This window comes from Diabrotica undecimpunctata, chromosome 7 (assembly GCF_040954645.1).
Source record: "Diabrotica undecimpunctata isolate CICGRU chromosome 7, icDiaUnde3, whole genome shotgun sequence".
In the NCBI taxonomy this organism is placed as follows: Eukaryota; Metazoa; Arthropoda; class Insecta; order Coleoptera; family Chrysomelidae; genus Diabrotica; species Diabrotica undecimpunctata.
Genome location: NC_092809.1, coordinates 389,558 through 402,390, shown reverse-complemented (window position 1 = coordinate 402,390; position 12,833 = coordinate 389,558). Strand labels below are relative to the sequence as shown.

Sequence of the window (12,833 nt, the reverse complement as noted above, 5' to 3'; positions counted from 1 at the left end):
CGTACTTTCAATTCTTGCATAAGTTGGATTTTTGAAGCACGCAAAGCAAGATCTTTCCGCAAAATCTTCCATAAAATGGATAGACACATATCTAACTGCTGTGCACGATGACAGGTAGACTGATTCGGCTCTTTCTGTATGCTACGCTCTACAGCAGTAACAACTTCTTCTGTACGCACTGTAAGACTTGTCTGTTCATGCATATTATCAGTTAGAGTAAACGTGGTGCAAAAACGTTCCATGGTTAATCGAATTACTTGCTCTGATGCACCATAAAATGGTGACCATAACGTACGTTTTTAACCATAGAGGTTTTAAATTTTTGATATAAAACAATCATGGATTAATTTAAGTTGATAAAGAGAGTTTCAAACTTCATTCTTCCATGACAAAAATCATAAATAAAGCTAGCATAAAGGTGATCTTTTAAAATTTTCTTATACGCAGTCAAGTGTAATTTTAAAATTCTTGTACCCTTATTTTTTCCGCCGAAAACTATCGCTCTCTAGCCGGCTTGAATACTACTTTAATCCAATCGTAGAGAGTTTGACCTTTAGGTTTTTTAATAAAACTGTGTGGAACAACTGACCACCCAGAGTTATCAAATCAGATCAAGATTTAGATGAAATAAAACGTATTTTTTGAATTTACTTTTTTAAAAAATTTTGAAAACAACTAACACGAGAATTACTACATAAAGTTAAATATCATAAGTTTTTCATGTCCAGATTTTAATTTTCTTGTTAAATACTAATTAAGTTAGATAGAGGGTAAATTTCCAAATTGTACCTGTTTAACAAACCATTTAGGCAAACAAATTTTGCCCACAACAGTGGAAACTTTCTGACTTAGTTGTAAAATTTACAATTTTTTGTCTTTGTCATTTTCTAATTAATTACATTAACTAATTACATTACATTTTGTGTAGGTATAGTAATCGTAAAATATTTCTTGCATTCCAACCATATAAGTTGACCAATAGTAAGTATTATGGGATTAAATTAATATCTGCTAATAATAATAAAATGGTAAATATTTCTATATTCTTTTTTGCTCTAATCTCCCCCAGCTAAGCTTCAGTTGTTGGCGCCATCTACAAAAATATGGCAGTATTAAAGTAGCGACAAAATCCTAAAATTTATTGATTTCTAAGTAGGTACTTAAGTAAGTATTTTTAGATTTTATTTATTTACTAAAAAATTAAAATACCGAATTAATTACAAAATAAAAATGTAATTTGTATATGTATAAATGTTATGATTATTATCTAAATATTTTCTAAAAGGTTTCTTTGCTGCAGAGTTATAAATACTGGTAGATGACAAAAGATGGCGAAACTATGTATATAAAATCTAAAGAATTATTGAGGGTAGTAGGGGAATCATAATAGAATTCATTTTGTTTTCTTACTACTTTTGTGTTGTATGTTCAAAAAACGGAAAAATAGCATTATAAACCAGGGAACTAACTATTTTCTAATGACACTCATTAATACGTAAACAATGTAAGATTGTTATTTGATTTTAAATACTAAAACCATTGTTAAAGACTAGTACATACATTATATTATGGAAAAGTGACGAAATTTTACTATAAAAGGAAAAAAATTACTTAAAATGAGGGTTTGCAAAGTTATTTTTGTTAATTATTTATTGCTTAATTATTGCAAAATGGCTGCGTAAGTCCATTTTTCGAAAAATTATTAATAGTTTTTTAAAAATGAACAAAAAATTGACTTTGCATGAGAGTAAAAACAATATTCAGCTCTAAAAATTTCAAGAAGTTTGACTTAATACATAGTTATTGCAAAATTGAAATTGTTTATTCCAAAAAGCTTTTGTCTACAACGTTATTATGTGCAAATTAATGGGTTGACATGAATTCTGAAAGCACCAACTTAATATAAAGGGCTTATTTTATTTAATTAAATTATTTAACGATTAAAAAGTTATATATTGTAAAATGGATTTGCAACATTTATGTGAACGTTAAGCTTCTCAGTAAAACTCAGAGGCAATAACATCTCTTTCTTCTTCATCTTTTTTTATAGACAAGAATGTTTGTTTTTCAATGTGCCTCCAGTAAATTGTCGTTCCATCGTTTTCGTGGTCTCTCTACTAATCGTCTTCTTATTGGGGAATCGTCCCCTGCCGTCTTTACTACTTTATTCGTTCTCATTCAGCTTATATGATCGTTCCATTCTACTCTTCTATTTCTTACCCAGTTCTTGATGGTCTCCACCTTGCGTGTACGTCGTATATCTGCACTTCTAGCTCTATCCCATAGTGTCTTACCATCAATTTTTCTAAGAGTTTTCATCTCTGCTATTTCTAACATCCTTTTTGTCCTCTCTGTGTCAGGTCATGTTTTTGCCGTGTAGGTATGTCATTATTGGTCTAATGACTGTTTTGTAAATTCTGCCTTTCATTTCTTTCCCGATATTTCTATTTCTTCATTTTGTCTGTCTTTTTAAAAACGAATCACATGTTATGATATTTCTGACATGTATTGTCAAGTTACCGATGATTTCATGTAATCGAATGAATTATCTTACAATAAAGTCGTCCCAGGAGCGCAACTCAACAATATTGGCAATATCATTTTAAACTCGTCGACTTTAAAATGTATAATATATATCTGAATTGTTAATACGCATGAGTCAGATCAATTATTAGAAGAATTTTTCACCGAGTATCAAAAAACAAAATTTGTTTAATTTATTAATTTTTGTATTTTGAGAATGATTTTCGAAGTACTAATCGAAACGTCAAATATTTTAAACTTAAATTGTGGCTTATTCTTAATAAATATAGTTATTGCTTTAAGATGCCACAAGAAAATAGCTTCAGAACAACATTAATGTAGGAAGTTAATTTTTATTCACCCTATTGACATTTTACACGAATTAAAAAAAACCTAATGTCCTACGAACCTTAAAACCCAACTTCTTTAAAAATGAGCTACTCATGATGCGCCAAAGATAAATGGTTTAAAAGCGAAGTAATCTAACTATTTCAAAAATTGAGTAGTCGAGTTTCAAAAAAAAAACAAAACCTAAACAATATAGCATTTTTTCTAATAATCATATTTCCATTGTTTATCAACACTAATAGTTAAAAATGGAACGGATTCTAAATGAAGATCTAAATTTTGTGATCCAACTTATTGATGGCATATACAGTAAAGAAGTAAAAAGTTATAACCCGTTAAAGTGACCCATTTTAAAAGGTTATAATTTTTTACTTCTATACTTTACATGGCATAATATATAGGTTGGATCATAAAATTTAGATCTTCGTTAAGAATCGTTTCAATTTTCAGCTCTTAATATTAATCAATAATCGATATATGATTTTAAGAAAAAAGATGCTATCTTGTTTCCAATTGGTCGTAGAAGGTTTTTTTTGGAAGTGATTTTTTTCACCAGCTTTTCATTCAGCCTACTTACAATTGTGTGACATTAAAAATGTCAGTTATTATAAATGTTTATAAGCTAAAAAGTCACTCCTTTTTTGGGAGTGTTTTTTATTAAAAAATTTAATAAACTGTTAAGGTTTTTTAAATGTACATCTGGTTCCTAAAAAAACTGATACGACTCTAAAAGCGTATTTTGTAGAAAATTGAGGAGCGTATTTTAAAGGATAAATACTTATTATTTACATACTGTCACTGTCACTGCCAAATCTTAAAATTTGTCAGGTAACTTATTCTGTTCAACCTCAAAAATGACTTCACATGCTAGCAAAGAACTAAAAGGAGGAATTGTAACGAAATTACCGAAGATGGTTGGTCACTATCTGCCGTAGCGAACCATTTTAACGTAAGCAGAACAACAGTTTTTAATATTAATATAAGATGGAGAGAACAAGAAACTCTCGAAAGAAAGCAAGGTTTTGGAAGACCAATAATATTTACCGCTCATAAAGATCATGCGGTTTTGGAGAGATTAGAAGAGAATCCTTTTGAAGATGCGAAAACTGCAAGAATTATGTTACAGTTTTCGGGAAGAAAGACAACGACTTGGCGCAGAATTAAAACATCGCGTCTTAGGTACAGTTATATTAAAAAAAAAGGGTACAAGTATTAGAAAGAAAAGTTAACGTCATCCTATTTGTGTAAAACCGGCTGGGATTTTTGGAGGTTATCAAATGTGACAGGTTATTAAAAATATAAATCATTGGCGTTGAGCATTAATTAGACGAAACCATTTATTCAACAATTATATAAAGAATAATTTTAATGACTGTTACAAATAGAATTTAGTATTTGGTGATAGAACCGTCTGCTTCTATAATTTTATTTAGTCTATTTGGCATACTTTGAATTATATTAGATATCATATTTGGATCAAGATCTTCCCAGCACTCTAAGATTTTATCCCACAATTGATCTGAATTTTGTGGCATAAAATTTCTTTTATATATTTTTTTAACAATTATGCCCCAAATGTTTTCAATTGGATTTATATCTGGACTGTGCGCAGGCCATGGCAATACTTCCAGGTTTTGCGTTTGAAACCAATTCCTTACGGCATGGGCAGTGTGGACTGAACAATTATCTTGTTGATATATAAAAGTATTATTAGGATACAATTGCTCAATAGAAGGGAGAATTACGTTTTCCAGAACGTTAATGTAATTGTCGGTAGTAAATCTTCCCTCTAATCGCCAACAAACACCAGGTCCATGTATACTAATCCAACCCCATACATTTACAGAAAAACGTCCAGATTTATTATGAGAATGAATATATCGTTCTTCAAACCTAGTATTGGCTGGACGATAAACACGGATTTAACCGTTATAGGTCGACTGAAAAGTCTTTTCATCAGTAAAAATGACGTTGTTCCAAGATTGTGGGTTGCGGTAAATATAGTTTAGTGCAAATATTACTCTTGCTTGCCGATGTTCAACAGTTACTAATGGTTTTTTAGCAGCTGGTCGTTTTTTAATTTCGAATTCATTGATCCTTACAGTAGGTTGGGCACCAGGAAATCCCGTATGAATCCTTGAATCCTTCGACGTCGCAAATTGATTATCTCTTAAGAATTGAACTAAAGCAGCATCTTGTTGAGGAGTGGATACTTTGGAACGCCCTGAACCAACTTTTCTTTTTAATGATTGTTGTTGGACCCATCGTTGCTTAATTCTGAAGATTGTTTTCAAATTTCTATTATAGAAATTTACTAGCGCACGAATTGACCATCCTTCTTCCATTTTCGTAATTATTTGAGCCTTTTCAATCTCACTTAAATGACGAGGCATATTAATTTTTTATTGTACGTAAAGTTAAACCTTCTATCAAATTAAACGTCTTTGACGTCTATGAGTTGCATTTTTGATCACTTATGACATTTGATAACCTCCAAAAATCCCAGCCGGTTTTACACAAATAGAATGACGTTAACTTCCCTTTCTAATACTTGTACCCTTTTTTTTAATATAACTGTACCGAACTGCAGCAAAAAACAAGCTCTTACACCACAAAAGAAGCAACCAAGACTTATATTTGCTTTAAACCATCAGCTACAAAATCAAGATTTTTGAGACAGAGTAATATTTACAGATAGGAAAATTTTTGAATCTTCTAAAAAGGGCAAAATTTGGATGTATAGACCAGATAATAATAGATTTAATCCACTATATGTTGATAGATATCGAGCAGCTGGTCATTATAGCGCCAATGTATGGGGATGGATTTCATCTAGAGGAATGGGAATGGTATGGCGTATTGATGGCAGGTTTGTTGGGCAGACTCATCTGAATATGCTAGAAAACATCATGTTTCGCAGTGTAAAACTAACAGTGGTATCCAGAAAATAATTTTATCTTCCAACAAGATAATTGCTCTGTTCACACTGCAAATATAATAAACCAATGGCTCTAGAATAACAACATCGAAACCTTACCATGGCCCAAACTACAGTCCAGATGTAAACTAAATCGAGAATGTGTGGGTAATGATTAAAAAACGATTGTATCGGCGTAATTTTATACCTCAAAATGCTGAAGAGCTGTGGCACGGTATACAACAGGTTTAGAAGACAATTTCATAGTACCTTTCACGCAGATGAACCGAAGACTATAAACTGTTATCAATACTGATGGAGATATTACAAAATATTAATTTTGTTTTTACATACCTAAATTTAGTATAGTTTTGGTCTTCAAGACCATCGCTTTCTTTCGAAAGTTTCTCGTTCCCTCCATTTTTTATTAATAGGAAAACTGTGGTTCTGCTTATGTTAAAATGTTTTGCTACCTCTGATAGTGCCCAGTTAGCTTTTAAATTGATTGTCATTCTTGCTTTAATATATTGTTGAGTTAAGTCGTTTGTTTTATTTCTTAATAATAATAATAATAATAACAGCAACCCTATTTTATGTAAAAACTATCATTTATATACTATTTATAAAATGCAGGAATTTAAAATAATATCAAAATTTAGATCTTAATAATTATTACAATTTATGAATTAACATTATGTAATTAATTGTTTGTTGTTTGTTTGATTTTTTCCTGTCATAATGAATATAATATAATGTCAGATCAAACAAATACACTGCTCAAAATGATCAAATCTTACCAAGAGTCTTATCAGTTTTTTTAGGAAGCAGCTGTACCTTCTACCTCTAGACTCTAGAGTGACTGTTTGGGCAAGTACATTTATTTAAATATTCGCTCCCCGGGAAAAATAAATTGAATAACCTATAAATTATTTGGAGCTACAGCACTTTATTAACTCATTGACTGCCACAATTTTGAGTAGTTATCTAACATGATATTATGCAAAAAACAAAGTTATTAACAATTACAAATTATTGAAAAAATTAAGATTTTTTGAAATTATCTCGCCGAATTTTTTATATATTTTAATTTTAAAACACTCAAGATCAAAGAGCTTTCTATGATCTGTGATTTTTAAATCAATTATTTTTTCTGAAATGTGTAAGAAGTTTTAAGGATAAAAAATATTTTCATATTAATATGTTTACTTTTTAAGATTGTTTAATAAAAAACAAAGCAAAATTAGTTGCACTTTTTCACGGACTTGTCTGTATATACCTATATATTCTATATGTATATATAGAAATACCTGTATAAGATTTTTCAGCTTTTTTTTTTCTTGACTGGGTCACCAGTCTTCTTTTCTTCACCAGTCTAATGTAAAAAACTGTAAAAAAATCATTGATTTCACGTAAAAATCTTATTTGAATGATCTAGAAGGCATATGAACTGTAGCTGATGAGAAATTCGGGAAGACGAACAGCTTTGATTTTTTTTTTTAAAGTCTTAAAAAGTGAAAAAATAGTTTTTGAAAACTTTCAAAACTAAAGAACTTTTTATGATCTACAAGTTTTATTTGAATAATTTTTCTCAGGAATGTATAAGACATTTTACGTTTTATAGACAAAAAATATTTTTTCCCTTTTAAGATTGTTTGAAACAAAAAAAACATAATCAGCTGAACCCTTTAGCATCTTCAAATATCTGTATAAGATTTTTACGTGAAATCAATGATTTTTTCATAGACAAACTGGTGAACTATCATTACATTCATTTTATTATTGTACCAAATTTGCCCGGTAGCCAGAAAGTTATGGATTTATTGAAAACTAAAGCACTTTTTGGGCGTTCTCCGCTGGCCTAAATAGTAGACTATTTAATATTTCTTTTGTGTATGATATCTGCTGCTGTTTTGTTAAATTATAAACGAGTTAATAAAACTTTCCAGTGTTGCAATATTTTTAATTACCTTACGTACATATTCAAAGTTTTCTCAAGCTTAATTGTTTAAAACATTAGAAAATAATTTAATAAATATGATCATTTCTTGAATGTTGCAATGAGTGAGTTGTTAAATGATGTTGCAGAGTACTTTGAAAATAGTAATTAAAGTTCTTTAATTACTTATATTATTTCGTTTTTTAAACGAGTGTCTAATAAAAACCGTTCATTCTATAGAACAACGTTATTATGCTAAAAATGAAGGTGCTAACATTGACTTTTGTGCTGTTCTTACCTTACGTAATTTCTCAGGTATGTATCAATGTTATTATTATTGTCTATACCATTGCCATATCTATAATTTGTCTTACCTTATACTCCAGTAAATGACCGTTTTAGGCTGTAATTTTCCTCGTTACAAAGGAATTGGCTTAAAAATTTTAATTTAGATTCCTCACCCTCTACTTCACTTTTGGGCTTAACCCGTGTTGCTTTTACTTGGATAGTGAAAGCGAGCTATTCTCGGGAGTGAAAAAACATTCGTTTAAAACAAGCAAAAATGAATAAATTGATTAATTCTAAGCAACTTTCATTCTAGAGTTTTTTCAATAAGTCAATACTTTTTGAGTTATTTGCGAGTGAAATTGTTCGTTTTATAAAATAAAAACCACGTTTTTAGATTTTTTTACAAATAACTCAAAAAGTAAGTATTTATCAAAGAAAATATTCTATAGAAAAAAATTGTGTACATATGAAGTCTACAAACCCAGTAGAAGCAGAGTTTTCGCTAATGAAAAGTAGGTTCTTATTTGTCAAATTCCAAATCGATTATTTCAACGTGAAACTTTCATTAAATTTTTTGAAAGTGTGTAAAAAAAGCTTTATTTTGTTTAGAATAAAAAGTTGATCACTTTTTTTTGGTAAAAACCTCGTGACAATTACCCCTAGTTAGCACCTCAAATAACATTAATCATTACTGCTTTAAAATTTGTTTAACTTATGTATCGTTTATATGATCTAAGTTTGGCCGGTTTAAAGTTATTATTTTTGAAAAAAAAAAATTGGTTTTAAAGTAAAGGAACAATTTTGAAATTTTGAAAACCATTTTTTTTCAAAATAACTTAAAAAGTATTAGTGATACGAAAAATCATGAAAAATAATAATTATAGGTTTTGCTTTTCTGAACATTTTGGTATTTTTTTTGTTTTTCTGTAGGGCAAAAATTGATTAAGATATTGCTGTTCAAAGTTTGCATACACTCGTGATTAATGACTCGTTCAAGCCCTTTCAACTACAACCCTTTTAAAGATCAGGGTTTGAAAAGAAATAATTTAAATGATTTTATTGCCCTTAAAAAAGCTAGAAAGTTAGTTTGAAGTACTTCATAGCTTAAAAGATAACCGATTTAGCAGTAAAAATCCAATTATATATTTTTCGAGATATATTTAGTAAGATAGACATAACGTGCTATTAAGGCACAGACATACATTCAAGCATCCTTACAAACTAATAAGGGTTGATTTTTAAGATGAAATTTAATAAATTCATACAATTTTGATTAAAAAAATCATTGTATTTATAATTTCAATGAAAATAACATTCTACAACTATTCGAATTTCTTCGCAAGGGGTGATTTTTATAAGGGTAGAAATGATGTGGTAAAAAATTAAAACTAAAATAATTTTTTATTAAAAATTAAAATAATTTTTTGTTATCTCCTATAGTAATAGATGTATCAGATTTCAATTAACGCACTCTTGCTGCACCGTGTATATAATTTTTTTCATATTCCATACCTATATTATTTTCTGTTCAGAATATCGCCCAGTTTACTCCACTGATAGCTGCTCATCAAGCATGTGCAGCAAGAACTGGAATACAACCCGATTTAGTTAGTGGAATGCTACAAGGAAGATTTCCAAATAATCCGGTTTTAGCACAACATTTGTTTTGTATACATCAACGACTTGGGGTCCAAAATGGTGATGGATCAATAAATAGAAACAGAGTAGAACAACTGGCTGGAACAATCGCTCCAAGTGCGTCTCCAGAAAGGATCCAACAGGTACTTAATATTTTTTAATACAAATTATGTGCATATTCACTTACTAGCATTCCCCTCGTTCTTAAGTAATCTCCATCCAATTCGTCACGTTCATAACTCTAGAGGAATTGGTATGACGTGGATACAAATTATACAACAGTTGGTTGTTTTTACTCAGCGAGCAAGGATCCTTTTTCGAGCTGGCAATTTGTACGTTCCCTTAAAAAATGTAATCCTTTATCATTGACCTAGTGTCTTAATAATTATAACATTTGTTACTTTACTTATGTAATTTAAGGATCTACTGACCTCATTATGTGGCTAGTTCCAATTGCTTTATAGACTGATGATGATCTCATAGAGTCGAAAACGTTCTGAAAAATTATAAATATTTTGGATAATTTTAAAATTTTAATAAAAATTTTAAACCATTTTATAACGGAAGGCTACTTTATTGTAAATTTTTTGTAAACTATGGTATACAGCCAACCACTGGGAATGTCCCTTTTAAAAAATAAGATAGATGATGATAACCAACGTTCTAAAAAGACATGGTATATGAAGAAGAATAGATATAAGTTTTTATTTACCAGCATTGCGTATGGAGCTCCATGTAACACAAATTAAAATATTGGTAAACATTTTTTTATTTACAAAAAACCCGCTTCAACCTAATAAAGTTATTAGCGAAAAAATAACTTTGCTTAGTAAATTAAAGTCTTTTAGAAACAAAAAAGTAGGTTATATATAGTGTTTTTTGAGTTTAAAATATCTTTAAGATTGTTTGGTAAATGGTATTTAATTCTGTGACGATTGAACTTTTCGCACTTTTCAACTAGCACACGTTTTACCGTAAGGAGTGAACCGCACTCATCACAAATTGGAAGTTCTTCTTTCTTAAATAAATGTTCATGAGAAAACTGGGTATGTCCAAGCCGTAAACGGGAAATAATTATTTGCTTTCGTCTGGATACCTCGGGTGGTTGCCATGGTCCAATCTTATTTTTTATCTCCTGAAGCTTTGATGGTGTGGATTTCCATTTATTGTTTCAGTTCTCTAAGTGGTGCTTTATAAAGTAGCTTTTTAGGCCCATACTTACAGATTGAGATAATATGGGGATACTGTTGTCGTTTATAGCTTCTTTAGCATTTTTGTCTGCTACTTCATTACCTGCTATTCCAACATGGGATGACCCCCAGAGAAACATGATGCTTGTATCTTTAGTATGCAGTTTATTTTCCATTCATCCCTGTTGTGTGCTAGGCGTTTCCACATTGGTCCTGCGACTCTTTTGATATCGTCGCTCCAGCGCATTTGAGGTCTTCCTCTTGGTCTCTTCGCATCGTACAGTCGCCAGTTTCCGACTTCTTTGTTCCATCTACCATCTTCGAGACGTTCGTTGTGTCCAGCCCATTTCCATTTTAATTTAGCTGCTTGTTTCGCGGCATCCTTTATTTTTGTTTTGTTCCGGATTGCTTCGTTCGTTTGCCGATCTATTAGTGAGATACCAAGCATCTGTCGTTCCATGGCTCGCTGAGTTTTTCGAATCTTGTCCATGTTCTTTTTTGTGAATGCAGTTTATTTAGTTCTTCCTTTATTAGCTGGTGCTATTTTTTTGAAATTGTAATAGACTGCAATTGACTCTTGGAATTTTCATAATTCAAGGTGAAGATGAATATATTTTTTTTTATTGATGCAAGGGTGAAAATTGCTTCCAGTTAAGTAGGTTCATTGCATAATAAATTCTACGGGAATGTGGGAGTTTGAACTTTGAAAAGTCATTAGTCATGGATATGTCTATAATGTTATTTGTTAGAATTCTTTTATTTCTAATTTTTAATTATACATCTTTATGTAGATTTATTCAATTGCATAAACATATTAACATGTTTAGTTTGTTCTGTCTGAATGAAAACAATACGTAACTAACTATTTTTCTCAATGTTTGAATGTGAAATTTTGTCAAAGTTTATAGAATTAAAAGCTTCCGTTGTGTCACAAAAACCAATCTGAACGTATTTAAATTTGGAAAAAATGTTACTAAAGATAACTTTGAACCCCGCGTAGAGATAAAGGAAGACAGAATGATGATGAGCCGTTTTTTGCTATGTTATTAATTTTATCCGTTAACATTGCAGGAACTGTACACTTTCTGCGATAAAATATATCATATTGGGGAACACACCATCGTCTTAACTTATGTAAAAGTTTTCAATAAAATGTTGCATTCCAGCCTTTTTCTTATATAAATGTTAAAACCCTAAGCTCTCTAAGTCCTACAAATGTTTAGAGAATTTTTAATGCAGCCTAATATGACACATAAACTGTAACATATATTTTTCTCTTGCAGGTTATCAATACTTGTGCAGTAGATAGAGGTAGCCCAGGAGCTACAGCCCTTGAAATGGATCGTTGTTTATACAACTCGGCAGGTGCAGCTCTGGGATAACTGTGATCTGAAATTGAGTCGTTTTTTCTTTTATATTTTTACTGTTACATTTAAGAGATAGTAAACTTAAAAAGAAATAATATCTTTTTTTATTATGAACTAGAAAGTATAATTCCATACGTCGTTGAGTTAGTACATTAAATGCGAATATTGCTACTCATGTGATTATAAAATTTCTAAAACCAAACTGGGCTTTAGTAACATCTTGTTCAAGCTTCTATTGGATAATCTAAGATATTTTTTGGATAAGTATCCAAATGGTAAGTATAATAAAGAAAGAGAAAAAAAGATTAAAAGAGTCAAAGCTGACAAAACCAGAAAAATATATGTCGGAAGGAATAATTGAATGTAAGAGATATATAATAATAGAGTTTATACCAGTATCAAAAGGCATTCAGATCAAGGAAAAATAACAAAAAATCACTTATTAATATACATGCTCCATTCGAAGAAAAAGATAACGACGTAAGAGAATACTTCGACAATGAATTAAACAAAATAATCAAAAGTATTTCAACATATACATATACAATATAATTTACAAAGGAGACTAATAAAAACGGGCAATTCCTAACAGATTTCGCCAGAGAAAATATGATTATAATGAGCAC

The 12,833-nt window shown here is 30.2% G+C and overlaps 2 protein-coding genes across 2 annotated transcripts; one reads left to right on the top strand and one right to left on the bottom strand.

The window, feature by feature from the left end:
* Window positions 1–4,793: 4,793 nt before the first annotated feature.
* LOC140446139 (uncharacterized) lies at window positions 4,794–5,264 on the bottom strand. Its single transcript, XM_072538669.1, has one exon. It carries the CDS (start codon window positions 5,262–5,264, stop codon window positions 4,794–4,796), a length of 471 nt encoding a protein of 156 aa, XP_072394770.1.
* A 2,581-nt stretch (window positions 5,265–7,845) lies between these two features.
* On the top strand, window positions 7,846–12,296 carry LOC140444898 (B1 protein-like). The gene is made up of 3 exons (XM_072536582.1): window positions 7,846–8,039; window positions 9,545–9,793; window positions 12,124–12,296. Exons 1-3 carry the CDS (start codon window positions 7,977–7,979, stop codon window positions 12,220–12,222), a joined length of 411 nt encoding a protein of 136 aa, XP_072392683.1. The 5' UTR covers window positions 7,846–7,976; the 3' UTR covers window positions 12,223–12,296.
* The last annotated feature ends 537 nt before the right edge of the window (window positions 12,297–12,833 follow it).

Coding starts and splice junctions, on each gene's coding strand:
- LOC140444898 (XM_072536582.1), top strand. CDS start 7,977: ATGCTAAAAATGAAGGTGCTAACATTGACTTTTGTGCTGTTCTTACCT. Junction 8,040..9,544: donor TACCTTACGTAATTTCTCAG/GTATGTATCAAT, acceptor TTTTCTGTTCAG/AATATCGCCCAGTTTACTCC. Junction 9,794..12,123: donor CTCCAGAAAGGATCCAACAG/GTACTTAATATT, acceptor TTTCTCTTGCAG/GTTATCAATACTTGTGCAGT.
- LOC140446139 (XM_072538669.1), bottom strand. CDS start 5,264: ATGCCTCGTCATTTAAGTGAGATTGAAAAGGCTCAAATAATTACGAAA.